The 18162-nt window shown below is 44.0% G+C and overlaps 1 protein-coding gene across 1 annotated transcript; it reads right to left on the reverse strand.

Moving 5' to 3' along the window:
• Positions 1-415: 415 nt before the first annotated feature.
• HHEX (hematopoietically expressed homeobox) lies at positions 416-6246 on the reverse strand. The gene is made up of 4 exons (XM_027529108.1): positions 5843-6246; positions 3509-3687; positions 3303-3353; positions 416-1510 (listed from the first exon to the last, which is right to left on the reverse strand). Exons 1-4 carry the CDS (start codon positions 6207-6209, stop codon positions 1292-1294), a joined length of 816 nt encoding a protein of 271 aa, XP_027384909.1. The 5' UTR covers positions 6210-6246; the 3' UTR covers positions 416-1291.
• Between the last annotated feature and the right edge of the window lie 11916 nt (positions 6247-18162).

Genomic DNA, 18162 nt, shown 5'->3' on the forward strand with positions numbered 1-18162 from the left:
CCGCGAGCCAAGGTGAATCGATGGTGCTCCGCTGCGGCGGCGGCGCAGCTGCTCTCCCCACCGCCTGGCGCGTCCAGGGCTCGGTCCGCAGCGGGCCTTCCCTGCTGCTCCAGACACACTCACACACACACACACACACACACTCACACTCACACTCACACTCACACTCAGCCCCCAGCGAACCCAGATGTGGGAAAGGTCCACATCTACCTTTCAGGTGCTCGCCACCGGTCGCCGCCCAGAACCGCCTTCCCGAGACGCCAGAACCCGAGACACACACCGGCAGACGCGCCAGACGCTCCAGACGCCCCTGCACCCGACCCCGCCCCAGCCCCAGCGCCCAGCCAAGCACCCCAGGCGCTGTAAGATAAGGGGTTGGGTTTGTTCAAACCCAAGAATGAGAGGTTCAACGAGGTCAGTTGTCCCACCAACGTATTTATTTTATAGACAAGTTACCCATTAAAAAAAAAAAAAAACATTTTGGCCATTTTTTTTACAGTGAACAATTATATATACACACATTATAAACATTGTTTAATATAAAACATATCTACAATCTACTTACATTTAATTAACCTGCTACTTCTAGTTCATCTGTGATTAAATTTAGTCACTGATGAGTCAGTTTCTCTGCTTGAACTGGACTGTACTATCCCCTTAACACCTCGGTCAAACAGGTACTGATAGCCCAAAACAAGCATTTAAAGATTATCAACTGTGTATATCTTTCTGACAAAAAGATACATACATCCCCCAGACAAGAACTCAGAGATAGCTCTGGATTTAAGGCAATACAATAAGAATATAATGTATAAGTAAGTAACATTTTCTTTAAAATATTCTAAGGCTGCCTGAATTGTGGGCCCCCTTTCCAAGGCATACCTCTGGATCTGGATGCTCCTTTGCTTTTCCATTCAGTAGGATGTAGAAACCGATTATAGAAAAGTCATTCAAGAAGCTCCTATTAAAATCTTTAAAGTTATAACTTAAAAATTTAACCAAAAAGTTCAAAATTACTTTTTATAAATAGAAAAAACAATTTTTTTTAAAAAAGGGGGTGAATTTAATCAGGGAAGAGTCCCTTATCATACAATCTAAAATCGGTATATAAAACTATTTAAGTCAAAATTAAGGTTTCAATGTGAGTTTGTTATTTAGTCAGTGCACCGAATATTTTAGATTTCCAGAATACCAGAAAATTTATTCTCTCTCTCATACAGTTTTCAGGTTCATCCAAGGAGACTTCCTGTAGCAAATCCCAGTTTTCTGAACACACCAATGTCAGTGGTCATCATCCAGCATTAAAATAGCCTTTATCGCCCTCGATGTCCACTTCCTGATCAGAATCCTCTGAAATCTCTGATTCGAGGTCTTCCTGGGAGACAGGGGAGGGTGAGCACTGAGAGCTCTCCAAAGCACCTGTATTCTGGTCACTAGGCAAGTCTTGCCTCTGGTCGCAAGAATTGTCCAAACTTTCCAGTTCTTCTTTTTTATTGTTTTGGGGGTTCTCCTAAAAGAAGAGGATGAAATGGAGATAGGTCGGATGATGAAATATGGAGAAATGAGAGATATAAATCAAATGTTTTTTCATCTTCCATCATCTTCTTTAATTTTTAATTTATGAAGTGCTTTCAGGTATAATATTTTTATTCAGAAAATACATATTTATGCTTCTTTCTCACTTGGAAGGTAAAGGTCCTGTCATATCAGAGAACAATTATACTCTTCTTGCCAGATAAAAACAACTAACCACAAATATAACTGTAAATGTGTTATGTCAAATGAATACTAAACTCCAGCCCAGACCTATGGTATCAAGGTTCTTAAAAGTTTAGGAAGAAAAAGAAATCAGATCACTACAGATACACACTATCTTTATTCTTCAAATATTTAAACCTTGCCAACTGACCAAAGTCTTTTAGACATTTAAAAAATATGAATGCTAAATAATGCTTTAAGGATAAAGTTTCAAAATTATTAGACTAAATTGTTTTTTATGCATTTTCTGGACTAAGTTTATAAACATATACACACATACATATGTATAGCAAGTTACATAATCATGGCTAAGAAAAATGCAGAATTGGAAGAATGTTGCCAATTGAAAAGGGAGATAACTATAATTTACTTAAAATCTGGAGGAAATTTCTTGAAAATATTCCCTTATTACACAGAAACGACTATTTTTAAAGTCCCTGATAAACTACCTTTGACCAAGAACTAAATAAGTTAGTAAATTTTTAATCCTGTTTTTGTCTAAAATGCACATAAATACTAAGGAAAACTATGATATACTGCTAAAGTTTTTTTTCCCCTAAAACAAGACTATAGAATAATAGATTTACCAAGCTTACAACTATGTGGTAAGTTACAAGGCTCAGATATTGAGAGGAAACTCGAAATTTTAAAAATTGTGTTAGAATAATGAAATTACGGGAATTAGTGTTTTTTGTAACATTATTGTTTTTCATGAAAAAGTTATATGATTGCTAAATTTGAAAATGCATACTGCTTTCAATGTCCCTATTCATTTCAAAAAATTTTATTTATTATAAACTATATAAACTGGTAAGTGAAAACTTCAGCATTTGTCAGATAACTTTGGAGAAAATATCAGATTAGAACATCAAAAACAAATCTTTAGCTCTAAGTCAACAGAGCTTCTTTAAAAACTGAATTAGCCTTTACTTTTTATCACATATTACGTAACAAGGTCACTGGAAGAAAAGACTGTCAGAAAGTTTAAGCTACTTTTCAAACAGGCTTGGATAGTCTCTTGCTGTTTTTATATTCATTTTAAGAGCTAGAATTAGAAGGAAAATAATTTTTAAACTCTTTGATATTTAATTCTTCTAAAAAACAGTGCAAACAAGACTTAAAGGTGTTTATTTCCTTATATTTACCCTTGAGCTCTGCCTGGTTTTATTATGGCTGTGTAAATAAAAGAAACAATTTTCTCCCAAAGATAACTGCTTAAGTCATTTACTGTCAATTACTTTATCTTTCCTGCGTTAATTAGATAAACAACATATGGGGTTTATAAAACAATTAGCTGGGAGTTTTACTAGCCAGTGTGTGAAAACCCAAGCATAATTGATATAGAAACTGCATTAGGTGCTTTTAGCATTACTGCCGCCTGAACAACTCATCCTGAACTTCAGCAGGACTATTTGCCTTTTTAATCAAGGTGAAGAGGTTAAATAGCCCCTCAAATGACTTTTGCATACAACCTACAACAGGCCCCGCATTGAGATAACATGGTAAAAATATTTATTTCCATAGAAACAGAACCATGTCAATACCTGTTTTAGTCTTCTCCATTTAGCCCGTCGATTCTGAAACCAGGTTTTGACCTACAGAAAAGACAGAAATAAAACTTGCCACAAGTCCAGAATCCCGAGGGACCTGGGGAGGCGGGGAGAAGCTCAGGAGCTTCCGAGTCAAACAGCTGCCGGTGGCCTCACTGTCTCCCTTCTGCCCCGAGACCCCGGCCCGCAGCGCGACTCACCTGCCTCTCGCTAAGCTGCAGCATCTTGGCCAGCCGCTTCCTCTCGGGCGGGGAGAGGTATTTCTGGGTCTCAAACTTCTTCTCCAGCTCGATGGTCTGGTCATTGGAGAACCTCACCTGACCGCCTTTCCTTTTATGCAGAGGTCTCTGCAAGAAAGGGCTCCAGAGCAGGGGTTTGCCTGCGGGCCAGAGCGTCTTGGTTAGAGGCGGCCCTGAAGCAGCCCGGCCCACCCGTAGACCAGCCTGCACTGGGCGAGGGGGTGACAAAGAAGGGGAAGGGAGGCTGCTGGGCACTCAATCAGACACATTCACATATACCCGTTGAGACACGGACCCAACAGGCTCCCACCAGTACACATCACACCCGGAGACACAGGAACATCCAAAGGCATTCACCTACACTGCATATGCACGAAGATCACATTCATATGCCCACAGACCCACACAACCATCACACCCAGAGCCAGATACAATCATTTTGGTTCCCCAAAGAACACTGACTACAGGCTGAGCTTAAAATACCATAACCTCTTTAACCAGTCGCTCTCAGAATGTATACACAACTAACTTTTTTAGCCTATAAGACCTGCAGAGGGGTCCTCTCCCTTGGTGAACCAAACTTTCCAAAGAGCCGTGTGTGCGTTATGTTGGGGGGAGAGGGTCTGTCACACTAGCCAAAGCGTCGCTGCCAGGGGCAGGCGACCCAGCGACCAGGGAAGCCCTCCGGCTCAAGCGATGGGTGTCAGTGGAGCTTCCAATCCTGGCCGGAGGGCGCAGGCCCCCCTCTGATTTCACACCCGGCCGGCGGGGGCGGCCAGTTAAAGCCACCCCGTGGGCTATGGCAACATTTCCGTCAATGTGTTTCCTGTTGGTCTATCTCGAAAAACCCTTTGCTTCCTCCTGCGTAGTCCCGAGGAAACCCAGGGCGCGCTCTGTGAAAACGTTTGCCCCCAGGCTCGCCGGGCCGAGGGTCTCCCTCCGGCCCCAGCAGGCGAACAGAGCCACACCAGGCCTGCAGCATCATACCTTTGAGGATGGAATAAAAACACAATAACTTAAAACACACACACACACACACACACACTAAAATATAATTCCCCCGAAAGTCTCTAGAGCGATGAGAAAGAAAGGTGGAGAACTGTGCGAGGGGCCACACCATAATAATGATGACACTAAAAAGTCAATTAATTAAAATGTCAGTTATCTCCAGGGTGCCTACCTAAGCTGCCAAGAACACAGAGTAGACATAAAAGCCTGGTGGGCCAAGGCAAGGAGTAGCGTTTTCTGTACCGGAGGCTTCAGAAGCCCGAAGGCCCCAGAAGCCCGGAGGCCCCAAGGGCCACCGGGCGCGGATCACAGGTGGCTCATTTCTTAGGGCGCGCACTGAGGGTATATGTCCCGCAAACTTCGTTCGGCCAACGTGTCCGCGCTGCCCTCCCTACTCCAAAGACGGGTGGGTCAGTCAGTCCGTCTGCCCGTCCGTCTGCAGGTCTGCGCTAAACGCTTTGAAAGCGGGCAATGTTTTTTTGCGAGATTTTGCTTACGTCAGGATTCAGACTGGTGCAAAACAGCCTCAAAAAAAAAAAAAAAAAAAAAAAGGAAGCAACTGGTTATTTTAGCTGCCATAAAGTCACATCCCACACAGAGGAAATGAACAATATCAGAAAAACGGATCCCGGCTATCAGAAGTCGAGTGTTTCCTGAATTTGTCTGTATTGAGGATGTCGATAAAATAATCAGCAGCGTGCACTACTCCGGGGGAAGGGTCTGCTTCATGCAGCCAGGAAAACACTTAACAGCTTCTGAAACCAGATTTACTCCTATCGAGAACTCAAGATTTCCTGTATGAACGGAAAGGGTCAGGCTCTTTCACTGCACAAGCTTGTTGAACCAGGTCCAGCCCCGTAACCACCCGGGGCCCGACAGCTATCCCTGCCCCTCAGGGGCGGCCCGGGGCACCTTGGCACTGCCTTCCCGGTCCCTCCAGCTAAGGGAGCCTCCCAACCCCCGGAAGACAAGCGCCCCCAAGGCTCCTTCGGCCGCCGGCCCCCGCGGCAGCGCCGGCGGTCTAGCTCTGGCCCGCGCGCCCCGACGCCTGCAAGGTGCAGGAAAACCAATCTGAGTCATGGTGCGGTCAGTCTGGGCCGCGCGCCGCCCGGGCCCGCGCCTCCGGTCCCCCGCGCACGCCCGGCAGCCGCTTTTCAATCGCTTTTGCCACAACTTTCTATTGCCTCCCCCTCCGCCCCCGCCGCCTCCAGGGCGCTGCCACCTGCCGAGTGGCGCCTTCCTCACCGCCGTCCCGGCTCGGCCCCGCCATGACCCCGGCCGCCTTACCCAGGGGGTCGTGGCGGAGCAGGGCGTGCGTGTAGTCGTTCACCGACCGCGGGAAGGGGTACAGAGGGCCCCCGAAGCCGCCGGGTCCGTAGGCGGCGGCCAGCGCGGCGGCGGAGTGGTGCGAGAAGGCGGGGTGGATCGGCGTGGGCTCGTACACCGGGGCCCGGTAGGAGGACACGAGGCTGGTGAAGGAGGAGTTGGGGGACGGCAGCGTGGGCGTGGGGGTGGGCGCGGCGGGCCCGCGACCCAGGATGTCCTCGATGTAGAACGGCGTCGGGTGCGCTGGCTGCAGCAGCGGCGTGGGCGCGTACAGCGGCACCCCCACGGCGCCCGCCGCCGTCGCCGGCCCGGGGTGCGGGTACTGCATGGCTGCGCCGCGCTCCGGCCCCTCGGAGAGCTGCCGGCCCGCGCCGCGGCGCTACATTTATCCGCGCTCCGCGCTCCCGGCGATAGGCTCCGCCGGCCGCGGGGTGGGGCCGCGCTCTCTGGCCCCTTCCTGCCGCCGGGCCCTGCGGCCAATGGCGCGGAGCCCCGGGAGCCGCCTCCCGCCCCCACCCTTGGCCCGCCCCCGCCGGCCGAGCTCTCCGCCCCCGGGACGCGCTCGCTTGCTAGCCGCCTCTGAGCACCCGGCGCCCGGTGTCCAGCCGCCGCCGACGCTCGGGACTCAAAGCACCCTGGCCCGGGACGCCCTCGACGGAAGCCCAGTGCCGCGTCCGTCGAGCGAGGCGCGAGGCCAGCAGCTGCCTGCAAGGCAGACTCAGGCGGCCCTAGCTTCGGCGGGGAGGCATCTCCGCCGAAACTCGAGGGCACTGGTCTAGGCACGGACCCGCGGTGGCGGCAACCGGCCCGAGCAAAGGGCTACTGGACTCGGGCCCCGCAGGCGTGGACGCCACTGGTCGGGCCGCGCCTTCGCCGGCCTGAGAGCACCCTCCCTTGTCGGCGCGCTCCCTGGAGTAACGGTAGCACTGGCTGTGGCCCCGGGCGTCTCCAGAGTGCTCGTAGCGGGAGAGTGCCCTGGGTTCCTGGGGGAGCTCCAGGGAGAGAGAGCCACGGCCCTTCCCTGCGTCCCTGTGGGTAAGATTAGACATCAGGTGCTCCGGACTCAGGCCTCTCTAGCCCGCGTCATTCGGGGGCCCCAGGGACTCAACCACTTCCCCGGGGACGCTGGTAGAAGTCCCTTCGGGCAGGAATCAAGGGAAGGTCGGGGTCCTACGGCGCCTAGCAGGAGCTGTGCAGTCTTCTCTGACCCCATGCGGGCTGCTCCATGTCCCCGGTCCCCAGGTCCTGGGGGATCGCAGCTGCGCGCAGTCCCGCTTTCCCGTTTTGCACGTGTTTTCTATTGAAGCGGCGACGCTACCCGGTGTGGCCTCGGCTCTGTGCAGCTCCACTCGCCTGCGGGGCAAGGGGGCATTTTCTTGATTGACGCCCTCCCGCGGTTGTCACACCTCGCGGTGAGCGGTTTCTGCTAAGGTCCTCCGTCAGTCGTGGAATTGGAAGAAAGAAAAAAAAAAAAAAAAAAAAAAACTTCCCGGCTTTTTCTATTAAGAGTTTTTATTTACATCTTGGGATTGTTTTTCCGACTGCAGCGGGACAGCACTAGACAGAGTGGGCTGGGAGCCGGATGGCTTGAGTTCGAGTCTCAGTCCAAACTCTGTGTGTGTGTGTGTGTGTGTGTGTGTGTGTGTGTGTGTGTGTGAGCAACTACTGTATGCCAGCAGTGAACAGAACAGATGTGGGTCCAGTCCTCGCAGTGGCAGGAAACAAATTTTAAACAGTGACTTACGTCTGCGCTGGGAGAAGTGCGCGATGACCAGAAACCTTGTAAGAGAGGACATCTCCTCCTTGGGGGAGGAAGATGAATTAAGGAAGGGAAAGGGTTCCCCAAGGAAGTGATGTTTGAAAAATGAGTAGGTGTCAAGGAACCCGGAGAGGAACTAACATTTCCAGTCCATAGAGTATATTATTTGAGTGTTCTCAGTACAGCTTTTCAAGTCACCGTCCCTGAGTTTTTCTTATCTGAAACATTTAGCATTTAGCCTAAAGGTTTCTAATCTTTTGGGATTGGGATCCTAGGCATCTTTCAAAATCTGATGACAGACAAGAACTACAATATGATAAAGTGATAATACAAAGTGATAATATGCTATCACTTCAGTTAAAATGTTGACAGAAGAATATTTATCTGCATCTTTGCTCTATTATAGAAACTATCTCCAGAAGGATACACAAAAACCTAGTAACATTGGCTGTCTATGAAGAGAGAGGTAGGGTTAGAGGGAGAATGTACTGTACGCTTTGTGACAGTCTGGAATTGGAGAATTGAACCGTGTAGATGTATATAAGTAGGTCCTTGAAGGAGTGGCTGATTCTAGGTTGGGGCAGGAAAATACAAGGTGAGCTCCAGGCATCTGGTACCAAAAACCACAGAAAGAAAACAGGAACCAGCTTGAAGGGTCTTCCATTGGCCAAATTTGGGGTCATTTAAGCATCAAAACTATGGATTAAAAGAGTTCATAGTATCACTGCCTATAGTAATACTCAAAGAGAGACCAGAAAGGGATGGTAGATGGTAAAACTGGACGCATGCTAGCTAACAAGTGATAAAAATCAGAAAAGTAATAATTCATTCAAGAATCACTGGACACCAAAACCATCAAGGGAAACATTGTTAAGGATGAGGATTTTCACAAGGTCTCATAGTGTCACCCCAGATTGATCGGATTCTGGATTTTTTTAAGCTATAAAAGACATTTAGGAGGATAATGGGCAAAAACTGAATAGGAACTGTATGTTAGATGACATCATTAGTGTTCACTGTTTTAGATGTGATATTGGTATCACAGGTGAAATATCCTTATTCTGAGAGGTACAAGCTAAGGTACTGGGGTGTGAAGAGTCATGAAACCTGCAAGTTACTTTCAAATTGATACACAAACATGTATACATATATGTATATGTAAAGATGGAGATAAACCAAATTGAAAAATTATTCATTTGTGAATTTAAGTGAAGAGCATACAGATGTTCATTGTGCTAGTTTCAGCGTCTCTGTAAGTTTGACCTTTTTGAATATAAAAACTTTTAAAAAGTATGATTTTTATTTAAAAATGAAAACACTCAAGTCTTTTTAAAAGGTAAAATTATTTAAATTGTTTGTTGAATCTGCATACAAGCTTAGCTAGTGCATACCTCCTGGAAACCATCCGTGGAGGGCCATTTGCAAATCACTGGTCTCTCTGGGGTCTGGTTTGATGTTGTGTGCCCCCCCAACCCCACCGCACCCCCACCCCACCCCACCCCCAAGTCATAATTCTCCTCCAAAGACGATGGAGAATTCAGGCAGGTGCTGGGAGACTGTGGCATGAGGGGTATGTTCTTCTGTACCAAGGACGGAGATTGGATTTGGGGACAAAAAAAGAACAGTGGTTATGTTAAAGGACTTCAGAAGTTATGTTTGAGTCTTCAAAGATTGGGACCTCAGGAAACTGACCAGGTGACTGTGATTTAATATTTTGTCACAAAAATTTTCTCCCTCATCTTTGTTTTTCTCCTTTTTCCTGCCCCTTCTACCTAGCACATAATTGAGATTATTATTCCAATTCATTTAATGCCCTTACAGTAAATCACTAGTGAGCCTTCATTCTCCATCTTCATAAATAGTATGAGTTTATAGTTTATTCTGTACATGACTCAGCCACAAGCCAAAAAGATCTAGGTCTACAAGCATTCCAAAAATAAATATTAAAATACTAGGGAAATAATCACTAATATAGGAAAAGGAAGCATCATTCCTTTCTTTGATTTAGCCACAGATCCTGTGAGGTGATGGAGATCTTATAAGGCATTGGTATAACATTCCAACTCAGCTACATAATCCTAACCAGCAAATTGAAGCACTTAATTCTGTTAAGCTATATAACACCACCTCTTCTAAATCCAGTCATCAGATCCATGTTCATTTTGCTATAGTTAAAAAAAAATTACAACCACATTTGTGAATGTCACATTCATTGAACTACATAATTTTTAATATCACTTGTGTAGGTTTTATAGTTTGTTTTATTGTTTTAAAAGTCATTTGGGGCTCTAAAAGAACTAGATTTTTCCAAAGTTGTCCTTATAATTTTTTTTCTCCCAGTCAGAACCAATAAAACAAAACTGTTGTAGCTATTTAATTCAAAATCTCTTGGAGTTTCAATATTTTTTCTCTGCTGGATACTAAAACCAATAAAGCTACATGAGATTTTAATTATATTCTGAATTTAAAAAGACTTTAAAATTTTGGCACCATTTATTTTAGTCACTACTATTGTGTGAGATACCAAAATTTGTAAGAAGAGAAGGTGGTTCTTACCTCTAGTTTATCTAATATCAGCTTTGGTAAAATTTTTGCGACTTATTTTCAATAATTAAATGTACATAGAAGTAAAACTTCAAATTAACTATACCTTGAGAGCACGAATGGATTTTGTATAACAATGTAATCCTGTTTTTGCTTATACTAAAAGTTTTATTATCTTCAACCATTGGAATGACTAAATCATTTAGTAAGTCACATATTGAATCATTGTATTATATTTTATTTAAAATTTGACAATATCTAATTAGTGTTTTAGGGTTTTACTGACTTACAAGATGCTACTATGATCAAAAGAAATATTTTGTCCTTGTCATGAGTGGGATCAGAGCTCTGGAATACACAGGCAACAATCATCAGGACATTGCTTCAGTGGTCACATTTCACATACTCTCATGTACTTTACATAACAACATAATGTGGATAAATTTTACCAACCATTGAGCTTTGGGTGGAGCTTATGATATTTATTTGCTCCATTTAAATAATGATGAAGAATTCAATAACAAAAAAGACAGAGATCACTATTTTTTAAATGGGCAAAAGATCTGAATAAACATTTCTCCAAAGAAGATACACAAATGGTCAATAAGCACGTGAAAAAATGTTCGATATCATTGGTCATCAGGGAAATGCAAATGAAAACCACAATTAGTTACCACTTTGTAGCGGTAGGATAGTTATAGTAATTTCTTTAAAAAAAAAATAATGTTGGTAAGAATGTATAGATTTAGAACCCTATGCATTGCTGGTGGCTGTTTAAAATGAAGCCACAGCTGTGGGAAACAATCCGGGAGTTCCTGAAAAGGTTAAACAGAGTTACTGTATGACCCAGGAATTCCACTCCTATGTATACACCCAAGAAATGAAAATGTCTGTCCATACAAGAACTTGTACACAAATGTTCACAGTAGAAATATTCATGACAGCCAAAAAGAAACACCCCAAATGTCCCCAAATGTCCACATACTGATGGATGAATAAATGCATGTCAAGCAATGGAATATTATTTGGTAACAAAAAGGAATGACATAATGATGCATGCTACAACATGGATGAACTTAAACATTTTGCTAAGAAGCCAGACACAAAAGGCCACATTTATGTTTATATGAAATGTCCAGAAAAGGCAAATCTGTACAGACAGAAAGTAGATTAGTGGTTGCCTAGGGCTAAGGAGAAGGCATTGGCACCCCACTCCAGTACTCTTGCCTGGAAAATCCCATGGAGGGAGGAGCCTGGTAGGCTGCAGTCCATGATGTCGCTAAGGGTCGGACACAACTGAGCGACTTCACTTTCACTTTTCACTTTCATGCATTGGAGAAGGAAATGGCAACCCACTCCAGTGTTCTTGCCTGGAGAATCCCAGGGACGGGGGAGCCTGGTGGGCTGCCGTCTATGGGGTCGCACAGAGTCGGACACGACTGAAGCGAGTTAGCAGCAGCAGCAGCAGGGCTAAGGAAGTTGGAGGCAAATGAAGGGTGACTGCTAGTATGTACAGTTTCTTTTTGAGGTAGTGAAAATGTTCTAGAAGTTATTGTAGTGATAGTTATAAAACTTTGAGAATATCCAGAAAAGAAAATATTTAATAGGTGCATTATATGGTGTGAATTATATCTAAGTAGAGTTGTTACGTTATTTTTTTTTAACGATGAAAGAGTGTCACATGAAAGTCAGTAACGTGCCCTATAATAATTTTAACAAGAGCAATAATATCAGAAGTGACAGTTTGACATGTAATCGAAACTTGTAGATATTCAGCTAAGCTCCCAGGCAGTAGTCCTGGAGAAAGAACCAGAAGTGATGAACTGGGACTCATGGTGTGTGGACCATGGGCCCTTTCTATTCAGTGCGCCAGCCTTCTCCCCTGGCCCTGTGTTCCTTCATTTGCAATCTTTCACCAGGCAGGTGCCCTTCTTTCTGATCACACCCTAGAAAGGAGAGAAAGAGGAAGTTTATTACCAAGGAACCGAATAATCCAAAGAAAAAGTTAAAGCCATTTCAGACTTTGGTTCTGATTTTTTAAATTTTCATGAAATCATTTGAGATCTAATGGGCACAAAATCCCACTGTCCTTAACTCTAAGGAATACTCTAAAGATTATTTTCTGAGACAAGGAAAAGGCAACAAATTTCATGATTACCAGACCACAAAGATGCAGGCCTTATTCAGCAGGACTGGGGGGGCTGATAGAGAAACCTTCAGTTCAGACAGGTGAAGTGGAAACATTTTGGAAATCCTAAGTGTGAGGATCACTGAGACCTAGGGTGGATGACCTCCTGGACAATTAAGTGCCTCACGGTCAAGAAACTGTGAGCTGCCTATAGGCACTCACTCTCTTGCTTGGCAATGACCTCGTCTCAGATAAAACTTAATCTGGCTTCCCAAGGACACATTTTTCCCCCAGCTGTGAAATGGGCCTGAAATACTGAGTTGTTTCACACAACTCATCAAAGAAGTCTGACACTATTAGGAGAGGTGGGGAATATCGATTATGCCAAGGTTTGACCTAAAAGGGAAAGTCCTGCCTGAATTTATAGGTCCCAAGAAACTGGTAACATCAGTAGCTTTGAAGGCAACTGCATGGTGGTGCAGGCGTAGGAGTGGGAGTAAGAATGAGACTGGAAAGGCTTTAGGCTGTACTTTTGTACTTTTTGAATTGTGAACGCAGTTCCTGAAACTGTGTCTGGCATGTAGTAGGTGCTCAATAGATACTTTTGAAAGGGTGAATGGAGTCAAACAAACATAATTTTTTAATTTGAGCTCTGCCATTTTTACTGTGAACTTTGATAAGTTTCTTAACCATTTTGGGGCTTCCCAGGTGGCAGTAGTGGGGAAGAATTCAGCTGCCGGTTCAGGAGACATGGGTCCGATCCCTGGGTTGGGATGATCCCTTGAAGGAGGGCATGGCAACCCACACCAGTATTCTTGGCTGGAGAATCCCCATGAACAGAGGAGCCTGATGGGCCACAGTCCATAGCGTTGCAAAGAGTTGGAGACTACTGAAACAACTCAGCACACCCTGGCCCGGTGTGTTCTCAACCTCCTTCTGTCTGAAAGGAGTAGAATAAATGTTGCCTAGTACAAACACTAAGCAGTGAAGAACTTACTTTAGCCCATCTTTCCTTCTCCCTCAGTGAACACAAGCGATTTTTGGTTGATTAATTTTTAACCTCATAAATTATGCAAAATACTATTTGCATGGCTTATGTTGAAGAAAAAGGGAATTGATAACAGAGGCAGGGCTATATATTTCCTAAATTGTTGCTAGTTGGGGAAAGATCATTTTGATTTGTTCCTCTTCTGAGTTCAGGATCCTGGGTATTAGAACCTTGTATCACTCAGCCACTTAAGGTAAAAAGAGAAGACTCATGTTGGAGACAGGGAAGAGGGAAGAAAAGAGAAGAGGGATTGAATGATTGAAGTGGAAGTAATGTAAGGGAATTCCCTGGCAGTCCAGTGGGTTAGGATTCCACACTTCCACTAAAGACGGCACAGGTTTGGATGTAAGATCCTGTATGCTGTGCAACAGGGCCAAAAATAAATAAATAATAATAATAATAAGTGGAAGTGTCTACCCAAATTCATGTCTATTGAGTCGGTGATGCCATCCAACCAAAGAGAAAACAAGAACATGAATGCCAGGTTGATTTGGGGTACTGAACTTAATGAAATAGGATATAGTCCCCAAGACTGGAGAAGACTAATGGTTCCTAAAAGCAGAAGCTCTGTCTTGGTCATCCCTGTCTCCCGTCAGCATCCATCACTGTCCCTGGCCCCAGAATGGTGTCATCAAATATGGGTCACTAAGCATCACCCCAGCACTTCTAGGAGAAAGAAGAGTTTGGCAGGCTGATAGCCCAACCCTGAGTACAAAACGGGTTTTCTGGGTTTCTAGGGAGAACAAGCAGAGGAACCAGAGATCAAATTGCTAACATCCGCTGGATCATCAAAAAAGCAAGAGAGTTCCAGAAAAACATTTATTTCCGCTTTATTGACTATGCCAAAGCCTTTGACTGTGTGGATCACAATAAACTGTGGAAAATTCTGAAAGAGATGGGAATGCCAGACCACGTGACCTGCCTCTTGAGAAATCTGTATGCAGGTCAGGAAGCAACAGTTAGAATTGGACATGCAACAACAGACTGGTTCCAAATAGGGAAAGGAGTACGTCAAGGCTGTATATTGTCACCCTGCTTATTTAACTTATATGCACAGTACATCATGAGAAACGCTGGACTGGAAGAAGCACAAGCTGGAATCAAGATTGCCGGGAGAAATATCAATAACCTCAGATATGCAGATGACACCACCCTTACGGCAGAAAGTGAAGAACTCAAAAGCCTCTTGATGAAAGTGAAAGAGGAGAGTGAAAAAGTTGGCTTAAAGCTCAACATTCAGAAACGAAGATCATGGCATCTGGTCCCATCACTTCATGGCAAATAGATGGGGAAGCAGTGGAAACAGTGGCTGACTTTATTTTTGGGGGCTCCCAAATCACTGCAAATGGTGATTGCAGCCATGAAATTAAAAGATGCTTACTCTTTGGAAGGAAAGTTATGACCAACCTAGACAGCATATTAAAAAGCAGAGACATTACTTTGTCAACAAAGATCTGTCTAGTCAAGGCTATGGTTTTTCCAGTGGTCGTGTATGGATGTAAGAGTTGGACTATAAAGAAAGCTGAGTGCCGAAGAATTGATGCTTTTGAACTGTGATGTTGGAGAAGACTCTTGAGTGTCGCTTGGACTGCAAGGAGATCCAACCAGTCCATCCTAAAGGAGATCAGTCCTGGGTGTTCATTGGAAGGACTGATGTTGAAGCTGAAACTCCAGTACTCTGGCCACCTGATGCCAAGAACTGACTCATTTGAAAAGACCCTGATGCTGGGAAAGATTGAGGGCAGGAGGAGAAGGGGACGACAGAGGATGAGATGGTTGGATGGCATCACGGACTCAATAGACATGAATTTGGGTAGACTCTGGGAGTTGGTGATGGACAGGGAGGCCGGGCGTGCTGCGGTTCATGGGGTCGCAAAGAGTCGGACACGAACTGAACTGAACTGAACTGAACTTTTTCAGTTCAGCGACTGAACTGAACTGAGGGAGAACAAACCTATTCTTTCTCAATAAGGAGGTGACCATCTGGATAGTCCAGAATATTTAGAGGGGATGATGACAAAGAATACGGACAAGAGCAGCAGTCACAGGGCAGCAGCAGTGGTGCAGCAGCTGTAGGTCAAGATGAAAAGCAGCATCTCCTAAACGTGGTGGCTCATGGCACTGAGCAGAGTTCATGAGATCCTTCTCATTTGTGGTCTTCAGGAGCACTCACTGTGAAAGTAGAGCAGGAGGTCATCACACATGGAGGTCCAGCCTTGAAGCTGATGGAAAACCAGCCACCAAATGACTATAGACTCAGGCTTCCCTGGTGGCTCAGTGGATGAGAATCCCCTGCCAATGTAGGAAACACGAGTTCAATCCCTGATCTGGGAAGATACCCCAAGCTGCAAAGGAACTAAGCCCATGCACCACGACTACTGAGCCTGTGCTCTAGAGCCTGTGTGCCATGACTACTGAAGGCCGAGTGCCCTAGAACCTGTGCTCCACGACAAGAGAAGCCACCGCAATGAGAAGCTCATGCACTGCGACTAGAGAAAAGCCCGCACAGCAATGAAGACCCAGCACAGGCAAAAAAAAGTAAACATTAAAAAATGACTCTATTTCCAATATTCTGGGAGGTGGGTCATAGAGGATCCTGCTGTGATGTATGTCAGAGAGTGTTTTGCCTATGTTCTCCTCTAGGAGTTTTATAGTTTCTGGTCTTACGTTGAGATCTTTAATCCATTTTGAGTTTATTTTTGTATATGGTGTTAGAAAGTGTTCTAGTTTCATTCTTTTACAAGTGGTTGACCAGATTTCCCAGCACCACTTGTTAAAGAGATTGTCTTTAATCCACTGTATATTCTTGCCTCCTTTGTCAAAGATAAGGTGTCCATATGTGCGTGGATTTATCTCTGGGCTTTCTATTTTGTTCCATTGATCTATATTTCTGTCTTTGTGCCAGTACCATACTGTCTTGATAACTGTGGCTTTGTAGTAGAGCCTGAAGTCAGGTAGGTTGATTCCTCCAGTTCCATTCTTCTTTCTCAAGATCGCTTTGGCTATTCGAGGTTTTTTGTATTTCCATACAAATTGTGAAATTATTTGTTCTAGCTCTGTGAAGAATACTGTTGGTAGCTTGATAGGGATTGCATTGAATCTATAAATTGCTTTGGGTAGTATACTCATTTTCACTATATTGATTCTTCCAATCCATGAACATGGTATATTTCTCCATCTATTAGTGTCCTCTTTGATTTCTTTCACCAGTGTTTTATAATTTTCTATATATAGGTCTTTAGTTTCTTTAGGTAGATATATTCCTAAGTATTTTATTCTTTTCGTTGCAATGGTGAATGGAATTGTTTCCTTAATTTCTCTTTCTGTTTTCTCATTATTAGTGTATAGGAATGCAAGGGATTTCTGTGTGTTGATTTTATATCCTGCAACTTTACTATAATCATTGATTAGTTCTAGTAATTTTCTGGTGGAGTCTTTAGGGTTTTCTATGTAGAGGATCATGTCATCTGCAAATAGTGAGAGTTTTACTTCTTCTTTTCCAATTTGGATTCCTTTTATTTCTTTTTCTGCTCTGATTGCTGTAGCCAAAACTTCCAAAACTATGTTGAATAGTAATGGTGAAAGTGGGCACCCTTGTCTTGTTCCTGACTTTAGAGGAAATGCTTTCAATTTTTCACCATTGAGGATAATGTTTGCTGTGGGTTTGTCATTTATAGCTTTTATTATGTTGAGGTATGTTCCTTCTATTCCTGCTTTCTGGAGAGTTTTTATCATAAATGGGTGTTGAATTTTGTCAAAGGCTTTCTCTGCATCTATTGAGATAATCATATGGTTTTTGTTTTTCAATTTGTTAATGTGGTGTATTACATTGATTGATTTGCGGATATTGAAGAATCCTTGCATCCCTGGGATAAAGCCCACTTGGTCATGGTGTATGATCTTTTTAATGTGTTGTTGGATTCTGATTGCTAGAATTTTGTTTAGGATTTTTGCATCTATGTTCATCAGTGATATTGGCCTGTAGTTTTCTTTTTTTGTGGCATCTTTGTCAGGTTTTGGTATTAGGGTGATAATAGCAAATGAAGCAACCGACAAACAACTAATCTCAAAAATATACAAGCAACTCCTACAGCTCAACTCCAGAAAAATAAATGACCCAATCAAAAAATGGGCCAAAGATCTAAATAGACATTTCTCCAAAGAAGACATACAGATGGCTAACAAACACATGAAAAGATGCTCAACATCACTCATTATCAGAGAAATGCAAATCAAAACCACTATGAGGTACCATTTCACACCAGTCAGAATGGCTGCGATCCAAAAGTCTACAAATAATAAATGCTGGAGAGGGTGTGGAGAAAAGGGAACCCTCTTACACTGTTGGTGGGAATGCAAACTAGTACAGCCACTATGGAGAACAGTGTGGAGATTCCTTAAAAAACTGGAAATAGAACTGCCTTATGATCCAGCAATCCCACTGCTGGGCATACACACTGAGGAAACCAGAAGGGAAAGAGACACGTGTACCCCAGTGTTCATCGCAGCACTGTTTATAATAGCCAGGACATGGAAGCAACCTAGATGTCCATCAGCAGATGAATGGATAAGAAAGCTGTGGTACATATACACAATGGAGTATTATTCAGCCATTAAAAAGAATACATTTGAATCAGTTCTAATGAGGTGGATGAAACTGGAGCCTATTATACAGAGTGAAGTAAGCCAGAAGGAAAAACATAAATACAGTATACTAACGCATATATATGGAATTTAGAAAGATGGTAACGATAACCCTGTATACGAGACAGCAAAAGAGACACTGATGTATAGAACAGTCT

Source organism: Bos indicus x Bos taurus, chromosome 26, assembly GCF_003369695.1.
Source record: "Bos indicus x Bos taurus breed Angus x Brahman F1 hybrid chromosome 26, Bos_hybrid_MaternalHap_v2.0, whole genome shotgun sequence".
In the NCBI taxonomy this organism is placed as follows: Eukaryota; Metazoa; Chordata; class Mammalia; order Artiodactyla; family Bovidae; genus Bos; species Bos indicus x Bos taurus.

Coding starts and splice junctions, on each gene's coding strand:
- HHEX (XM_027529108.1), bottom strand. CDS start 6,209: ATGCAGTACCCGCACCCCGGGCCGGCGACGGCGGCGGGCGCCGTGGGG. Junction 3,688..5,842: donor GCTCCGCCACGACCCCCTGG/GTAAGGCGGCCG, acceptor TCTGGCCCGCAG/GCAAACCCCTGCTCTGGAGC. Junction 1,511..3,302: donor AATGGAGAAGACTAAAACAG/GTATTGACATGG, acceptor CTCTTCTTTTAG/GAGAACCCCCAAAACAATAA.